The following is a 17705-nucleotide window of genomic DNA, read 5'->3' on the forward strand; positions in this document are numbered from 1 at the left end:
TTCCTCGTCGTCCGCTGAGAAGGCTAAATTGCTGATATCTCTAGATCTTCGCTTGCGTGAGCCCGACACGATGTTGCGAGACGAAACATCTCCCACTATATCCCTGGGCGCAGTACGAGTCTCTCGGGTAAGTGTGGCTGCCGAGAGCTCTCTCTGAAGCTGTTCAGCGAGTTGATCTTGAGAATCATGGTCTGGTGGTGCCGGGAAGGCTCCTGGGATTGATTCTGGTGCCGTGCGAGGATTTGAGGTCTGCACTGGCTGAACGGACGGCGTGGGCGACGGTGATATCATCTGCTGAGGCTCCGCTGGCTGCGAAGGGGCTATTTTCTCTTTGGAAGGCTTAGTCAAGCTCTGTGGCTCTGTTCCCTGTGAGTCCGCGATGTTTCCAACTGGTTGAGGTATATCCAGGCTTATTTCAGTGGTGCCCTGGTCAGTATCCTCGTCTCCAATAGCCCATGGCATGGTCTCCAATATATCGCGGACCGGCTCCTTCTCTAGCTCTCGAGCATTGAAGAACACGTTCTCATCAAAAACAACATCTCGCACTGATCGTACAGCTTCTCTGCGGGGAAACCACACCCTCCAGATGTTCGAGGCTTCATAGCCAACGAGATAGCCTATCTCGGCGCGTGGCTCCATCTTCGCGGCGTTCGGAATAGCCTGCTTCCGCACGTACGCTCGGCAACCGAAGATCCTCAAGTTTGCGAGGTTGACACGCTGTTGTGGCTGATTGAAGAATGCCTCTTGGTAAGGGACTATCCACCGGCCGTCTGGTAGCTTCGTGGGCGATCTGTTGATGATCCATACAGCAGCTCTAACAGCTTCAGGCCATAGATTCTTAGGGAGGCCTGCATCGGCTATTAGAGTACGAGCCACGGTGATTATCACCCCCCCAGATCGCTCCGCGAAGCCGTTCTGTTCCGGGGTGCCCACTACACTATGCTCAATGATAAAGCCTTCATTTGACAAGAAATCTTCCACCGTACGCCCAGCAGAGCGTTCGTTATCATATCGGAAGGCACGTATCGGAAGATTCCACTGCTTCTTAGCTAGTGCGACGAACTGACTAACCGCATCTTGACAGCCGTTCTTCTTCTCATGGGTATAGGCCGCGTGGAGGCGTACGCCTTCGAGGTAGAAGTGTGTCATCCAGCGATCTCCGTTATACCCTGGGTCAATTTGAACGAGATCGAAGTGGATACGACCATACTTGCCGTACGGTGTGCCAGTTGTCCTTCGAGAGATTTGGCGTTTAGACTTTGTTAGCTGACAGACTTCGCATTTCTCGGGATTATCGTGATGATTATCTTCGCAGATTCTATCAATTTTGACCCCATCAACCATCTCCGGCAGCTTCTCAATCTTCTGGTCAAAGGCGTGGCCCAACCGACGATGCCAGCGCCTCGCTGAAGCTGCTGAGAGGTGAGGCTTCTCCGAATGCCGTACGGAAAACGCTGCTCGGTGGTTCGGGTTGTAGATGACTGTGTATAGGCCGTGATGTCTCTCTACCTTAAGAACAGCTTCATTGGCTTTGAATATCGCTCTTTCATCAGATTTAAAGCAGAAGCCCTTATCCTCAATCACAGAGAGTGAGATCAAGCTTGTATGGAAGCCGGGCGAGTACCACACGTTGTCTAGGGTGACAGACACCGTAGTGCCTGTACGAGGGTGTTTCCCGGTGATCCTGACCTGCCCATAGCCTATCATCGGTGTCACTGTTTGACCGGTCTTGACGGTGCTTTCTCGCGGCATGTATGTCAAGAACTGCTCGAGATCGTTGCAGATATGACAGGTGGCTCCGGTATCAAGAATCCAGCTATCTTTGAGTGGCTCATCGTCCACTTCTGACGCAGCGATAGATCGAGTATCGTTAGCGAAGAACGCTAGGGACTGGCCCTCTGGCGGTGCCGTACCAGCTAGGTGAGCTGATTCAGCCTTCTTCTGCTGTATTTTGGCGATCTTCTCTTGATCTTGAGGGCTCATCTGCTTGATAAACTCAGGAATCCGTTGAAGAGTACCCTCCCGTGGCTTCCAGCCCTCCGGTCGAAGTGATTCATTGAGGTAGAAGCACGTAGAGTACTGGTGCTGAGGATGAGCGTTACCGCACGGGCATTTCTTCCGGTAGGTCCTCTCCGCGGGCTTAGCCTCCGGTTCACCGTTTAACGAAGCCAGAGCTATCTTTGGCTGCTTCCGTCCCCCGGAGATCGCGAGATCACCCCGGCGGCTACGGTAGCTAGCTATAACCTCATGAAACGTGACAGATTTCTCCTGATCTGCGAGCTTTTCGCGCCAGGCTGTGCACCAAGTATCATCAACCGGTTGTATAGCGTCCAAGAAGTCTCGTATCGCGAAATGGTCTCCGTTAGAGCAGTCAGGTATACCCGCGATCTTGCCTTCTTCGAATAGGCTAACCCACTGGGTCAACCAGTGGTTAGTATCCCCTTGAGGCCTCTGCCTGATCATCTCTCTCCAAGCACGACGAAGTTGCTGCTGGCGATTCTGAGGCTTTGGTTTAAACGTTTCGGATAGCTTCATCAACTTCTTCCGCGGTGAATCCTCGCCCACGACGAGGTAGTGATGATCCGTGGCTAACGAACGGGTGATGAGGCTGTTTAATCGTGACATAGTCTTTAATAACCTCTGTCTGCGCTGATCGCGGCGATCGTACGCTTGAACAGTGAACGTGTATCTCTTGAGCTCCGCATCTTCTAGGTCCATGATATCTCTCTCCCGCTGGCGGTTATCCCGGGGTAACGAGGGCTCTTCCTGAGCCTCAGGCACCTGCAGAACTTCGTCATCCGCCTTCTCAGGATCAAGGTAATCCCACACATCTTCTGCAACAGCCGCTGATTTGATATGGCCTATCCAGACCCTCCACTGCGCTTCCGACTGAAGCTTCTGGTCAAGCGGGACTTGCATCAGATCTTCCCTCGTGATATCGGACATCTTCGCACAAGATATAGCTCAGATACTCAAAATCTCCTCATAAAACGTTTCCGAAGGCTGCTTGTCGGTCCGGATTTTCTGTGCACTGGACGCAAGAGCTCACAAGGGGTGGCTGGGCGTTCAGGGGTATCCGACCGTGTTGGGTGCTTCGGGGATTCGTTGACTGCGAGATACAGAGCAGGTAGGTGATATATCTCCTTTATACAGTCAGGCAGATCGGGCTCATAACTGTCAGGATGAGGAATTGATGTACTGGCTGGTACTGAACATGTCCAATAGAATCAGGTGATTGATTGTAGGTGTTTAAAGATCGGTTGAACGATCTCAGGGGTCTATACAAATAAGCTTCGGCGTGTTACAACACCGTCCTTCCGAATCTGCCCGGAATACCGTACAAATACTAGTGGGAATTGGGTGATCGATGAATAAGCGTCCCAAAGGGTCCTAGTGGTATTTGACCACTCTCTCAGTTCGTCACTATTGATCTCTGCACTAGCATATAAATTGTTGGAGCCCCTCACATTCATCAGTTTGACCTAGACTTCCGCAAACTCCAATTTGGGTCGAAGGTCTCAACCCAAACCCCAACCCGGCACTGGGTTGGGGCGACGCCTCATGACCCAGCCCCAGCCCAGACCCATTTGCTGGGGCCCCGGTGTGAGAAACCTTTGTACCTGCTCCATGTGAATCACACCGGGAAGTCCCAGGCCCGATGATTCTTCCTCCATTTTTGGATCGGACAAATACCGAGCGACACCCTTGGGTATACTCTCGTAGTACTTCAACGAGCCGTTGAGCTCAGAAACAGCATCCGTCGCGAGACCACTAGCGCCAAAAAAAGCAATGAAAAAAAAGAGAACTTCATCTTTGCAGGTGTCTGCGAAGAAATGAGAAGGAATATAAGACGGAAAGGTCTGTTGGTGCTTCAATCAAAGTAATTATTGGGGGAGCGGTGACAGGGTTATTGAGTAGGGAGGGAACTTTTATAGGGAGGAGTTTTATTGGGGTTGCCTCACGTGATGCCCGCACAGAGCCCACAGGCCTACGGAGGGGTTCTCCCCTCCCGCAACTGCCTCACGGGAGTCAATGCTCGCCTCTGCTGGTAGCTCGTCATCTCTCACGCAGTCAAGACTCGTTTTGTTTTCACGTCCTTTCTCTGCGGCAATAACACCGATAAGCCTTGACCATATCGCTCTCCACCATGACGTTCAGCCAGTCTAGCAGTGTCACGCCTGCCCCACTTGACTCCGCTTGGCCCCCGGCCCACATTTGGGAAACCATGGGCGCGGCGGACCGCGCCAGTTGGCTAGGACAGATACAGAGAGACAGGGCCAGGCGCCTCGAAATGGATGTAGCGGAGACAGACCTCCGCCACAGAAGGCCTCGTGTGGACCTGCAAGGTGACGAGAATTTCGAGGAAAACCGTGAGCCACCCCCTGAAGTCAAACCACTCATCGACATATTTCCGGGTGTCTCCGCCGCCCTTCTTACTCGCGTTTTCGAGAGGAAGTTGAAGGCGACTGAACTCATACGCTTCAAAGAGAAGTCAGTCACCGAGCAAGATCATGAGGACAGGGTCTTCAAGATGACCGAGTCCGGAGGCACAGTAGGCTTCAGGAAAGCAGCGGCATCGCTTAAGGATTGGGGCCCCAACCCTCAAACATGGACGAGCTGCTTCCTTACATACCTAGCCGTCATAGGACATCTCTTCGGCGAGAAACATCCAAAGGCAGTTCCCAACCTACTTATGTTCATGAGGCAGATCCTCGATCTCGCTCAAACATATCAGTGGTCAGAGGCAGTACTGCCGCTCGCCCTTAACTTCCACCAATACATTCTGGATAAAGGAGAGCTATCGACGGAGAACAACCTCGTCACAGCCCCATTTCGCGAAAAGTATCTCCGTCACAATCTTACTTTGCCTGCGAACTCACCGGCAAACCCTTCAGCCAGACCTCGCCAAACAAGGTCTACTAGGTCTTCAAATAATGAAACCGAGGTGTGCGATAAGTTCAACACCACAGGATGTCTCTGGGAAGGCTGCAAGAGACGTCATGAGTGTACAGCATGCGGTCTAAGCCAGCATGGCGCATCCTCTTGCCGTAAGAAGACATAGCAAGTGGACCCTACCGTTAGGGAACACCCTGCAGAGACCGATAAAAGCTCCAACCCCTTATCACCAAGTCTAATTCCGCAGGGCCAACCGCCCAGGCCGAATACTGCTATCCAATACCCCGTTTTCAACCCGGAGCTCCCAAAGCTACAGTTCTCTCCGTCACCACTATATGCAAAAGGCTGGAGTAACCTCCTACGCTACTATCCAGGCGATCTCAGGTCTACTATCACTGGCATCCTGACCTACGGCGTCCAGATCGGATATAGGGGCAAGAAGCAGTTCTATCACTCCTCCAACCATCACATACACGAACCCGAAATGATCTCGGCCAAACTCGCAGAGGACCTCAACCTCGGTCGCATTAGATTGGCCTGTAGGCCCTCCTTCGTTTCGCCGCTGGGGTTAGTCCCTAAGCACGATGGAGGATGGCGCCGCATCCATGACCTATCCTGGCCCCCTGGACAAGGCCTTAACCAGGGCATACCGGACTCCTGGTCAGCTATTGAATACATAACAATCGATGATATCTACGAGCAGGTCACACAAGCTGGCCCAGGTTGCATAATCATCAAGAGGGATATCAAGGACGCCTTCCGAATAGTCCCTGTTGCTGAGGATAACCAGCATCTCCTTGCCTTCCAGTGGAACGATTCTACTTATGTCGAATGCTGCCTCCCCTTTGGCCTCGCTACGGCCCCATTTCTCTTCAATCTCTTCGCCGAGGCTCTCCATTGGATACTCCAATGCCTCCTTCCTATATTCTATATCAATCATTACCTAGACGACTTCATCGCAATCATTCGGTCCTCCTCACTGTCCGACCCTATGGGTCCCTTTAATGAGGTTTACAACGGAGTCACCGACTACCTGCGTATCCCCCGCAATACCAAAAAGGACCAGCAAGGGACATGTGTGACAGTCTTAGGTATCCAGATCGACTCTATTGCAATGGAAGCTCGCCTGCCACCAGACAAGTTGTGCCGCGCCACATTGGACGCCGCAGCTGCCCTGAGCGCAGCGAGTCTCTCCCTCAAGCAAACAGAGCGTCTCACAGGCTCATTAGCCTTCTGTTCAAGAGTTGTCCGACTTGGGAGGACAAGGCTACAGTCTCTATACACCTTCCAAGCCGCCTTCCCACATGGGAGGAGCGCGCGCCGCCGTATCTCCCACGAGGTACGTGATGATTTGGAATGGTGGAGGGACTCCTTGTCTCTTTTCAACGGCGTACTCTTAATTGACCCCTGCCGCCGCTCTATCACACATCTCTACACAGATGCCTCCAACAAAGGCCAGGGACTCTTCTTCTTCTCATCCAAGTCTATATCAGACTGCTGGCTGGCCCATTGTCACCAGCTTCATCCAAGCAATGCTGCCTCACTGGCCCTTGCTCAAAACGCATACGCGCACCAAGACGCACACGCGCACCAAGACGCACACGCGCACCAAGTCGCACACGCGCACATCAATACCACCGAAGTAGACGCCATTCTACAAGGCTTCCTACTCTTCAGCCACCATTGGCTTCATCATACTCTCGTTATCCACACGGATAGCTCCACAGCCTACACAGGACTGAGTAAAGGCTTCCTGCATGGTCCGCCTAACGTACCTCTGAAAAGCCTCCTTATCCTAGCGGCGGCGAGAGATATCCAAATCGTGCCACATTGGCTTCCTTCCGGGGAAAACACATTAGCAGATGCCCTCTCCCGTAATAACTGTCAAGAGGTTGCTAACATTTGTCCCCACTGGCAGGACCTCTCGGTATTGAACCGCCCGCGTGGTTCTCTTCGCGAGCTCCTCAGCTCAATGCAGGCCACCTAAAACTGCTCTGGAGCGGCCTCAGCGCTAACACACGTTCCGTCTACCACTCTGTTCAACGCAATTACGAAAAGCACTGTGCGCTACAAAATCTCTCGGCTTGGCCAGCCTCAACACAGTCGTTAACCTCCTGGCTAACTTCACGACTCCTTGGGAATTCAACCCAAAAGGCCGTCAAGCCCGATACCGCACTCGCCGACCTAGCCGCCCTCCGGGCTTACCATATTGACAACTTCCTTGAGGATAAACTCTTCGATAACAAGCACTTTCGACGCCTTATAGACGGCGCAAGAAGACTCAACCCAATCACCAAAGTTCGCGTCAGAAAACCAATTTCGCGTGACACCATTACGAAACTCTCCGCAGGCCTAGCCACACTCCCGTCACAGTCCTTGGAGATGACCGCAAACCTTCTAGACGACTTAAACTTCGCAACCGCTTGCCGGGTAGCATTTGCTGGGTTCCTTCGCCTCGGAGAATTTACCTACAAAACAGAAGATCTCAGCACACGTCCTACCTTCTTAGCCACAAAGCTAACGCGCTCCGACGTCAGATTCTCGTCCTCGTTAGACCACGTACAACTCACACTCAAGCGGAGCAAAACGGACCGACGCCATGAAGGAGCACAGATCATCCTTGCGAAAACAGGAGACGGAGCTTGTCCAGTTGATGCGCTTCAGAGGCTACTACTTCTCGACCCCAAAGCGCCCGACGCCCCGTTATTCTCCTTTCACAGAAGACCATTCAATCGCAACAACTTCCTCTCTACCCTATCTACTAAGCTGAAAGTACTTGGGATACACGCGAACGGCTACTCAGGCCACAGCTTTCGGAAAGGTGCGGCTCAACATGCGCATGATAGTGGGATCCTCGACGATCAGATCCAAGTACTCGGGAGATGGACCTCGGATGCATTCAGGGTGTATTTTACGACGAACACGTCTGTCTTGTACAAGCTCAATCACCAGTTCCAGACAGGCTCGCCGGCTCCACTGTCTCTACTGCTTCCTCCACCGTCCCCTCCACCATCCTAGTTTGGCCCGGGTCATTTGGGCTCTATCTGACGCTACGGTCTAAGACCGCAGCGACAGGTGACCCGTCACGGCCAAACTATATATACGTTCCTGATCTCTCTTGACTGGGTGAGGTCACCAATAAAGGGAGGAGTTTTATTGGGGTTGCCTCACGTGATGCCCGCACAGAGCCCACAGGCCTACGGAGGGGTTCTCCCCTCCCGCAACTGCCTCACGGGAGTCAATGCTCGCCTCTGCTGGTAGCTCGTCATCTCTCACGCAGTCAAGACTCGTTTTGTCCCTCCCACCTTCCCTCTGTATATAGAAACCATCACAAATATACGGACACATTGCCTCCCTACAAGGGAGCGCGGATGGGCTCTATCTGACGCTACGGTCTAAGACCGCCGCGACAGGTGACCCGTCACGGCCAAACTATACACGTTCCTGATCCCCGTTGACTGGGTGAGGTCACCATTAGAAGGGATACATAAGCCTATATATATATAACAATGAGCCAAGTTGATTGCAATCAACTTGGTCGTCCGTATAGACACCTCGGAGTTAATCCCGACGGCGCGGCTTGGTTCCTGATCTGCACCAGCTCCACATCACAGCAAGAGTCAATGGAAGCAAAATCTACAACTGCACTATTAAACTACGGCCATCGGAAAAGCCAGTAACATAGCATTAGCCATGGTCCAAGCTATGGCTTCCTTAAGCTTCTCTTTGCACAGTTTACGTGGTGAATTTGAACAGATGTTTGTTCTTCAACCATCATAAATTTTTGCTCTAACATAGAGTGAACAATTCGTCTGGTCAAGCCTATGATTTTGCAGCGTTATTTTATGACGCTAAGATCCGAGCACATAAGAACAGCCACAGTTGCTTTGGCGTTCCACCCACCCATTGAGACATATCTCGAACTCTCCACCTAGCACAAATCCATTCACAGCAGCGACAACAGGGGTTTTTCCTTTGCGCTGGCTGAAGCCCATGAACCCTGTGGGTAGTTGGTTCATCACTGGGAGTTGGGCGGCATTCTCGGGGCCCCGGCGGGAGGAAGCCTGCTTTGTCAAATCTTGCCCTGCACAGCACGCTTTGTGGCTAGCTCCAAAAACTATAGTTAAAATTATTAGACAAAAATGGGTGCGTCACGTATCATAGACACGGTCAAACTGATATATGAGCTGCGGGATGATTCAGGTGCTCCAACAAAAAGCAAAATGGGCTCATCGTCAAACTATGAGAATATGCCATGACCTTCCCAATGAGCCTCAGCAGGTAGCGAACTTTATTGTTTCTCCCGATTGATGGTCATCATGTTTCGGAGCTTCCGAAGCCGTCTGCAGCTGAGCGACGTCAATGATTTAAGGGACAAAGGAGGTCGCTTAATGTCTTCCAACCGGTCCGTTTCGCAAGCCTGCCTTTCATCAAATTCAGCTTTGGATTGTTAGACTCGGCGACAGACCCCTTCGCTAAAATTACAATTTTACCGAAGTCTATCACGATGTTCAACGGCGATGATAGTGCAGCCGTGGAATTCACCCTTGAAAAAATGCATACCATTTCGTCCAGAGTCTTGTTTGAGGCTATCACTTCACATATTGTTAGTCGGATTCCGTTTTCCATAAAACAAATCTAGGTAGGCTAAGTCAAGGGTGTGGGCCTGAAGCACTCACCTGCTTGTTGCTTTATTGAGAAGGATAACTTTGCCCGATGTAACGAGTGTAGGAACCCATAAAAGGTTTCGAGAATTCATTGGTTCGAAGGGCCATCCTTTAATTGTGGTAAACTTGACCAGAGCCGCACTGAAATACATTGAAAATTTCAATTCAAAGGAATATATCCCATAAGCACCTGCAGCCCCATTTTTACTGAGTGACAAAAGGAATGGAATGGCTTTTGTACAATGTGCTGGAGTCCAGAATGTCGCCGTTTGACGAGCGAATGAAATCAATCTGGAGGTGCTTGTCATCCAGAAACTTCAGCGTGCTGTAGCTGTACTCGTCGGCGTAAGCAAATTTGGTGTAAGACGGCTTATCATCAATAGGAATCAAACCCTCAATGTTACCGGCACCACCGCAAATAATATACATAGGGGCTTTAGGATTTTGCATGCCGCGTGGATCGGCAATCCCATTGAAAACAGGCAGCAATCTCTGTGAGTTGTGCACATGTCCAAATACGGCTAGATCGACACCATACTTGTACAACAGGTTTTCGAACGCATCTTGGCATGACTCACAACGATGCACAGAGTCGGTGCTGTACCACGGACGGTGGCCAGCTACAATGACCCATGGGGTCACTGCTCGGTCCACGCTGGACAAATCGGCGTCCAGAAATTCTAGCTGTTCGCCTTTGTTGCCAAATGGCCCACTTTCCAGCTTAGTGTCCGGTGCATTAGGGAAATCAGTTTCAGTGTTAATCATCACCACATGCGCCATGCCATATTCAAAGGAATACCAAAAAGGTGGCCTCGCGAAGCTGCGCGCCTTGTCAGACTGGGTCTGAGCGGACTTGTTGGATGAAGACGATGTGAATGGTTGAGGCATCGTTTTTCCAAAGTGGTGCTTGAAATCGGTAAAGTTCTCCTGGCCCTCGGGGCAAAGTTTAAGGAGACGCCGAACCTCACTGCAGTCCGCTTCATGGTTGCCTGGGCTGGCCATGTAGATCTTATGTCCAGTGATTGGTGCAAGTTGCTCGTAAAATTGTTCTAGAATCGACTGGTAGGTCATTTGACCCTCTTGTGCGCTTGGCAGCTTGAGGTACCAATCGTCTGCGTATGCGAAGTCACCCGGGTGAATGACGACTTCGTAGTCATTTAGTGTTTTGGCAAGACGGCCAATGGTGGTGTGGTTCAACTCGGGCTGGACGTAGGGGATTGCTTCTCTTCTCGAAACTGTGAACCCATCTTTGCCGTAAACACCCAAGTCTGACACGACATTCATGCTAAATGGGGTCTTGTCTCCGGGAATCCGAGGGCTAAAGAAAGGTTCCACACTCGAGTTCGCCGAGACGATTTTGTAGTAGTACGCGGTCGCTGGGTCCAAGCCGCTCAACACCACCATGTTAGACCAGGTACGGGAAGTGCTGTAGGTCACCGAAGAGGACGAGCATGAGCGAGAGCTCAAGTTGTCCGGTGAGGTACCATATGTCACACAGCTCTCGTTTAATGCTTCATATGTATTCCATCCAACTGCGACAGCTTTATAACGGTTTTTATCAATGGCTGGGTTCCAAACAAAGTTCATTTGATGGCTGATACTTCTTACCATATCGTCCATTGACCGCCAAGCGCACCTGGAATGGTGTTGTCAAGTCCTCCGGAATGGGCGGATAATTGATACTGGCAAAAACAGGTGCCGTCAATATTAACAAATCCCTGAAGATAGCTCGGATCATTGTCGGAAATTTCCTGAGGCTTTTTAAAAGCTCAATATTTTAGCCGAGTTAAAACGGTGAAATATTTAAACGATTGAGGTTTGATTTTTTCTCAGTTCGACAGCGAGCTAGCCAAGGTTGGAACTCTTACCCTTCTCCGCCGCTCTAGTGACGATGATATGACCTCACGACTAAAATTTAAATTGATATTCGCCTTGTTTTAATAATGGATATACGTTACGTGAAACAGTCTCGGCTTTTGGCTAGGCTTCTTTAATAGCGTTCTTATTCGAAGGGGTCGTAATCTTTGAGTGTGGGTTCAAAAGATAATGAATGCACTGCGCTACATCAATCGGTTCAGCAACACAGCACACCGGTGTCAAGTAGGGCCCTTCACTCAAACCTGGGAAATGTGAGCCGTTTGTCATAGCGAACAGGTGCCTAGAGTGGTTGCCTTGTCATATTAAGTATGCCCCTGCATTTTTGCTGCGAGAATTGTTGGATTCCTTTATTTGCCAAAGTCTGTTTACCAGGCCATGGGTTGGTTAGTGAACGTCAATTCGTCAAGCTCAGCAATCCCACGCCGGGCTGCATCAGATCCGCATTGCTCGGAGGTTTGTACCCACTACGAGCCACAGGTCGAGACCCACTGAAGATCACGGGTGGAGATATCGTACCCCGATCAGGGTTTACCGTATTCCCAGGCCAATCTGCAAATGGCTATCACTCAACGTGTAACAAATGTCGCTGTCGGCTACTTCCCACTTCCCGTACCCAAATGCTGCAATCCCTTTGCCGACCGTATTCTGAGTGAAAAGTTCTGCAAAGCTTAGTGTGTGTGCAGTGATCTTGGCAAGAACAGAAACCGGAATCGTTGTGACTTAATTAACCGCAAAGAGTGAGCTGCATCAGCCTTAGGTCTGTAGGTTGTACCCGAAAAAGATTCTGACGAGAGTTTGGCTATGCGATGGACTATCACCAGCGAATGATGAAGAAGTCTCGGCATTCTTCGCCGTGATTTTCGCGCAGCCTGGTACACGTTTCAAGGTTTTGAAATGGAGGCTGCTGACTGGGTGCACTATTGTACATGCGATTTACACAGCCGGAAAACGATGTAAGCACGGGCAATATGGGTGAGGCGTCCTTTCACCAGGGAAGCCGTGTCTAGTGGATCTAATCAGGCCCTGATCAACAACCAAGAATTGACACCATTGTGCCTTGGCAGCATAGAGGATGTTCGACCGTCGATCTTGCCCTTATTCCTTCCGCTCCACGTAGACGCTTGGGCTTGTGCCCACCCCCTTTCTCCCTTACTGGGCATCGGTGTTTCCCGGAGAAGCAAGGGCTAGGATCCACCTCTAAATTGCAAATCATATTTGAAAAGGATGTAGGATATACGTACTCAATTATTAGTAGTTCTCGTGAAACACCATCTTCATGACGAGGTGATGATGAAAGCTTGGCAATTGCTTGTCGTGTCTAGCTTATCGCTGCCATCATGCGGCACGTGGATCGATGAGGCCCTGACAGCTCTCTTTTCTAGAAAGTGGTCCTGTTGCCAAGCCTTGGCTTTGCAGTTATTATTGGCCATGTTATTTCGCCTGCACTTATTATGCAGCAGCTAGACTGCAGAAAATCGGTACAGTGCGAGACGAAGATACCGAATAAGGGACCCGATATTCTCGATGTCTAGACTAGTTACAAGGGATTCTTATTCAAACCCTCTAAGCACTAGGCTGGAGTCTAATCATATGCTATCTCATTTTATTCTATTTTATTTCATCTTGCAGATCTTCTGTATAAAAAACGCGGTGCAGTGCACGAGTGCGCAAGGCAGGGGAGGAATCCTTAACAAATCCGTCGTAGGACAAAGGGATTTGCTTGCCCTATGGTAAGCATCGGCTGCGGAGGATAAGAGGTATATTCAAGTGACCTCTAGAGAGAAGGAAATTCCATTTCATACGTTAAAGGCCAGCCATTTGGTGCTGAGACACATATTGCAGACGAAGCCCGCCCCGGGTAATTAGGGGGGGCCACGTTGTGTGTACCCTGATCCATATTTGTCGAGTTGAACAACATCGGCTTTGCCAGATTTGTTAGGTGTTTGCCACACTCTCGTGTCAAGTCGGTCCCAAGTGGTTCTCCGTGTTCAATCCTACAGTGGGCCCGGTCTACGTGGCTCTCTTTGGACGTGCGCTGTCGACGTGTCTTTCCAGGAGTCACAGTGCTGAACGTCAGAATACAAAAGGGGCCAGGTCTGGCGCATCTTTTGTTCAGATAGGGTTGAAGCAGGGGAACCAAAGTTTTTCACTTCGTATCTATGCCCTTTTGATCTTTTCGTGACTTTAATTCTCTCAATATAAAAATATCCTACGATGTTATCCTTCAACTCGACAGAAAAGCTCAAGGAGCTTCATATCACAGACAACTCCGTCAACTCGAGTCCCTATCTCTCTCCGCAAGATGATAAGTCACCCGCAACGCGAAATTTGGATACCGTCAAACTCGAAAGCCAAGCACCACCACCGCAATACCACGTCTTTAATCGATCGCGCAAGCTGGAGATAGTCTGCGTTGTCTCGCTCGCCGCTATTTTCTCACCACTGTCTTCGAATATATATTTTCCTGCATTGGGTACAATATCGAAGGTTAGTTGGTTCGACGTGGCGAGATAAGTGCTCGATGTTTACTATGGTATAGCAACTCGGCGTCTCCATGTCCTTAACGACCCTGACCGTTACGGTGTATATGATAGCTCAAGGTCTTGCCCCAAGTTTTTGGGGTGCTATTTCGGATGTGACTGGCCGCCGTGTGGTCTTTATTGGAACATTTATTGTTTATATTATAGCCAACATTGCGCTGGCTGTGTCTCAGAACTATGGCGAGCTGATGGCCTTTCGCGCCTTGCAAGCCGTCGGCAGCTCAGCAACTATCTCGATTGGTATGGCTCACCCGTTCTTATACCCCAGTAATTAACTGAATTTTCAGGGGCTGGCGTTATTGGTGATATTACTACCTCGGCGGAGAGAGGTAGCCTTGTTGGAATTTTTGGTGGAGGTAAGTTGCCACCGACCTAGTCTGTTGTCTAATCTGATAGGCCGAAAGTCCGTATGTTGGGCCAGGGAGTCGGCCCTGTTTTCGGTGGTATCTTGTCGCAGTATCTGGGTTTCCGGTCAATTTTCTGGTTTCTGGTGATTTTATCTGGATTAAGTCTCCTCTCCATTGTATCCTTTCTTCCTGAAACCCTTCGCACCATCGCCGGCAACGGCACCGTCCCTCTCCGTGGCCTCCATAAGCCGTTGATCTACTACATTACCGGGCAAAGGGAAACCCAGGAAAATGCAGTCCCACCTAGAAAGAAAGCTAAGGTGAATTGCAGAACAGTTCTAGCCCCTTTCACCTTCTTGGGCGAAAAGGACGTTTTCATTACCCTGTTCTTTGGTAGCATCGTGTACACTGTGTGGTCCATGGTTACCTCCTCGACATCGGATCTCTTCGAGTCTACGTATGAAATGGCTACAATGGAGGTTGGACTCACTTTCCTGGGAAATGGTGAGCAGCATCCCTCGCAGTTCACACAGCTCATTCTGACCATTCCATAGGCTTTGGATGTATGTCCGGCTCATACACCATTGGCTACCTCATGGATTACAACCACAAGCGGACAGAGCGCGAATACTGCCGCAAACAAAATCTCCCAATCGATACTTGCATTACTTCCAAGGCACACCCCGGCTTCCCTATCGAATATGCACGCATGCGCAACACTTGGTGGATTACTGCGCTGTTTATAGTTTCTGTTGCTCTCTACGGAGTCTCGTTGCGAACGCATGTTGCCGTTCCCATCATCTTGCAGTATATTATTGCCTACTGCGCCACTGCCATATTCACCATCAACAGCGCTCTAATCATTGACCTCTATCCAGGGGCCAGTGCCAGTGCGACCGCCGTCAACAATCTGATACGATGCGAAGTCGGTGCTGCAGGTGTTGCGGCGGTTCAGCCCATCATCAACGCCCTCACCCCAACGTGGACATTCGTCCTGCTCGCTGGTATCACGCTTAGCACTTCCCCACTGTTGATGATCGAGATGCGACGGGGGGCCAGGTGGCGGCTGGAACGCCTGGAGCGACTGAAGAACAAAGAAGGAACTGCATAATTATAGGTTCTCGGAGCTCCGTGGTTCAAAGCATGATATTAGGGAGGATTTGGTAACTCATTCTTCAAGCAAGAGGTATTATTTCCATGGAAGGGCAATGTACACTATAAATGGAAAATGATATAGACTAAGCAGCTAGTTTATAAAGTTTTTATGGCTTTGTCTTCTGGTATGGGATTGTGCGAATTTGCGCTTCAAGTTATTTCATGACATGAGCAAGACAGGGCACTTGAATAATCGTTGAATCCGTCTTTAGCTGTAGTTCATGGATTGAATCATTAATCGCAGTCATAAGCGTCTTATTATTAGACGCATTATCAGTTGTTACCGCCAGTACACGATCAGTGATTTGATGCTTCTGTAGAATCTGGAGAACAACTTTAACAAGGTTCACGCCTGAATGAGTTTCAGAAAGTGGCTCAAACCCAAGAAGGACCTCGCGATACTCCCATTCCTTGTCTAGGAGGTATCCTGTGATAGCCATAAACGCGTCCTGAAATGGTGAAGTCCAACAGTCAAGTGCGAGTGATAGCTTTGCACCAGGTGGAAGTATTTGTAGAGTCTCCTGTTGATACTGTAGCACGAAGCCCCGGAGGCGTTCGCGAATCACCTTTCTTGACGGAAAGCTAGGTGGTTCGGGTGCTAGCCGTGCGAAGGAAAAGAAGTCACGGAATTTTTGATGCTCGACAAACAGAAAGGGTAAATTCGATGTAGTGATTAGATCAAGAAGCATCTTGTTACGCCAACCATACAATGAGGTATAGGGAATGCGGGGGAGGTGCCTACGCACCACCGAAACCACCTGTTGATACATCACCTCGCTTATCTGCTTGCATACGCACAGAGACATCTCCTAGAAAAGGAGGAGCTGGATCTTCTTAGGAGGACCAGCGATTAGTCTGAATATCACCGTACTCATATCAGGCATATCTCACATTCTTCACTCGTATCTATATCGTACCAGCACGCCATCAGGGGTTCATCCTAACACATCTGCTCCCATACTTCTTGTGTAAAGATAGACGCTGGTCTTTTCTCGGCCTATAGGGTAGTGAGTTTATCATTAGTATCAATGTAGGATTTAGACCTTCTAGAACATACCGCGCCACTAAGTAGTTGTCGGATACTACTAGCACCCTTCTTCGGTAGCTGCCTTCGGCATCTTGGCCCATCGAGATGTTTCTGCATCGATGAAGTTCCAGTATGATTTGTAGCTGGATGCGTAAGAACTGTGCGGCACTTATTACACATAACGCCTAGCTTGCCATCTTTGGCATTTGCAACTTGTTGAAATCCTTTCCAGCACTCTGCTCGACGGTTTGTTAGATTCCCGTCCCGGTTGATCCGCTTCGATTTGCCATAGCCAGTATCAAGCCACCACTTAACGAATTCCGCTGTCATTTCTGGCGTGCAGGCGATGAATTCGTTAATCCGATCGGGCTTGATTCGCGGTAGGGTGCTTGGGGCCTGATATGCCACGCGAGATGGATAGTCTGGAAGGTCTGGAACTGAATCATGCTGGCTTTCGGATAGTAGTTGGTTCTGGCTGTCGCGCTGGGATAGGTAATCTTCGGGGAGATGGTATTTGAGCGCGTCTAATGGTAACCCGTCCGTGGTATCGAAGCTAGACGACGCGTAGGCGCCGGAGGGCTGAGACATAATAGATTTAGTAAACCAGTAGAGGGTATGATTACTGAGGAGCAAGAGAATAAGGAACTTACTCATTTGTTCTTTCGAATATATACGCGATATTCTTGGGGGATCCGTTTGACCCTGTTCTGCGTACTAGAATTGATCTATCGTCTTTTATATCTGCTGACCCGTGTCTGATTGGCTATTATGGTGGATCATTTCAGAAGAGAACCTCGCTTACCCGCATAGAACCTGAAAGTTAACCTCATATATCCGTATAGAACCTAGAACTTAACCTGACTTACATGCACAGAACCTGGAGGTTAAACTTGGATTAGGAAAATCGTCTTGTTTAAATGGCTAAGTCTAACAATGAGAACCTTTGAACTGGATTCACGACAGATGTAGATAATTTAACCCAAATCCTTCGAGACAAATTCATAGAGAAAGGTATAACGATTTGTTTTGTATAAAATTGAGGAAATTTCATCTATATTTGAGTGGTTTTCTCGATACCATATAGTTCTGCTGTGTTGAATTAGACTAGCAGGCTAGAATAATGCAGCATGAAGGTGCTATCCTGATCTACTGAACGGAAAGGTATGGGTGAGAATCAAATAAGTGAATTTGTCCG

General features: G+C 49.7%; 5 protein-coding genes across 5 annotated transcripts; 2 read left to right on the plus strand and 3 right to left on the minus strand.

Annotated features, from left to right (window-relative positions):
* Positions 1-1883: 1883 nt before the first annotated feature.
* Positions 1884-2946, minus strand: N7506_003261 (uncharacterized protein; the record flags this gene model as incomplete). Its single annotated transcript, XM_056952556.1, has 2 exons — positions 1884-1890; positions 1997-2946. The coding sequence occupies 2 exons, from the start codon at positions 2944-2946 to the stop codon at positions 1884-1886; spliced, it is 957 nt and encodes a 318-aa protein (XP_056814248.1).
* A 1201-nt stretch (positions 2947-4147) lies between these two features.
* On the plus strand, positions 4148-7914 carry N7506_003262 (uncharacterized protein; the record flags this gene model as incomplete). Its single annotated transcript, XM_056952557.1, has 3 exons — positions 4148-5004; positions 5158-6656; positions 6815-7914. The coding sequence occupies 3 exons, from the start codon at positions 4148-4150 to the stop codon at positions 7912-7914; spliced, it is 3456 nt and encodes a 1151-aa protein (XP_056814249.1).
* A 1853-nt stretch (positions 7915-9767) lies between these two features.
* On the minus strand, positions 9768-11301 carry N7506_003263 (purple acid phosphatase family protein; the record flags this gene model as incomplete). Its single annotated transcript, XM_056952558.1, has 2 exons — positions 9768-11128; positions 11172-11301. The coding sequence occupies 2 exons, from the start codon at positions 11299-11301 to the stop codon at positions 9768-9770; spliced, it is 1491 nt and encodes a 496-aa protein (XP_056814250.1).
* Positions 11302-13655: 2354 nt separating this feature from the next.
* Positions 13656-15439, plus strand: N7506_003264 (uncharacterized protein; the record flags this gene model as incomplete). Its single annotated transcript, XM_056952559.1, has 5 exons — positions 13656-13928; positions 13981-14221; positions 14269-14337; positions 14386-14832; positions 14883-15439. 5 exons carry the CDS (start codon positions 13656-13658, stop codon positions 15437-15439), a joined length of 1587 nt encoding a protein of 528 aa, XP_056814251.1.
* A 984-nt stretch (positions 15440-16423) lies between these two features.
* On the minus strand, positions 16424-17164 carry N7506_003265 (zinc finger BED domain-containing protein; the record flags this gene model as incomplete). The annotated part of the gene is made up of 2 exons (XM_056952560.1): positions 16424-16480; positions 16541-17164. 2 exons carry the CDS (start codon positions 17162-17164, stop codon positions 16424-16426), a joined length of 681 nt encoding a protein of 226 aa, XP_056814252.1.
* Positions 17165-17705: the final 541 nt, after the last annotated feature.

Source organism: Penicillium brevicompactum (genome assembly GCF_028827555.1).
Source record: "Penicillium brevicompactum strain IBT 35665 chromosome Unknown utg000002l_segment0_segment0, whole genome shotgun sequence".
NCBI classification, from domain to species: Eukaryota; Fungi; Ascomycota; class Eurotiomycetes; order Eurotiales; family Aspergillaceae; genus Penicillium; species Penicillium brevicompactum.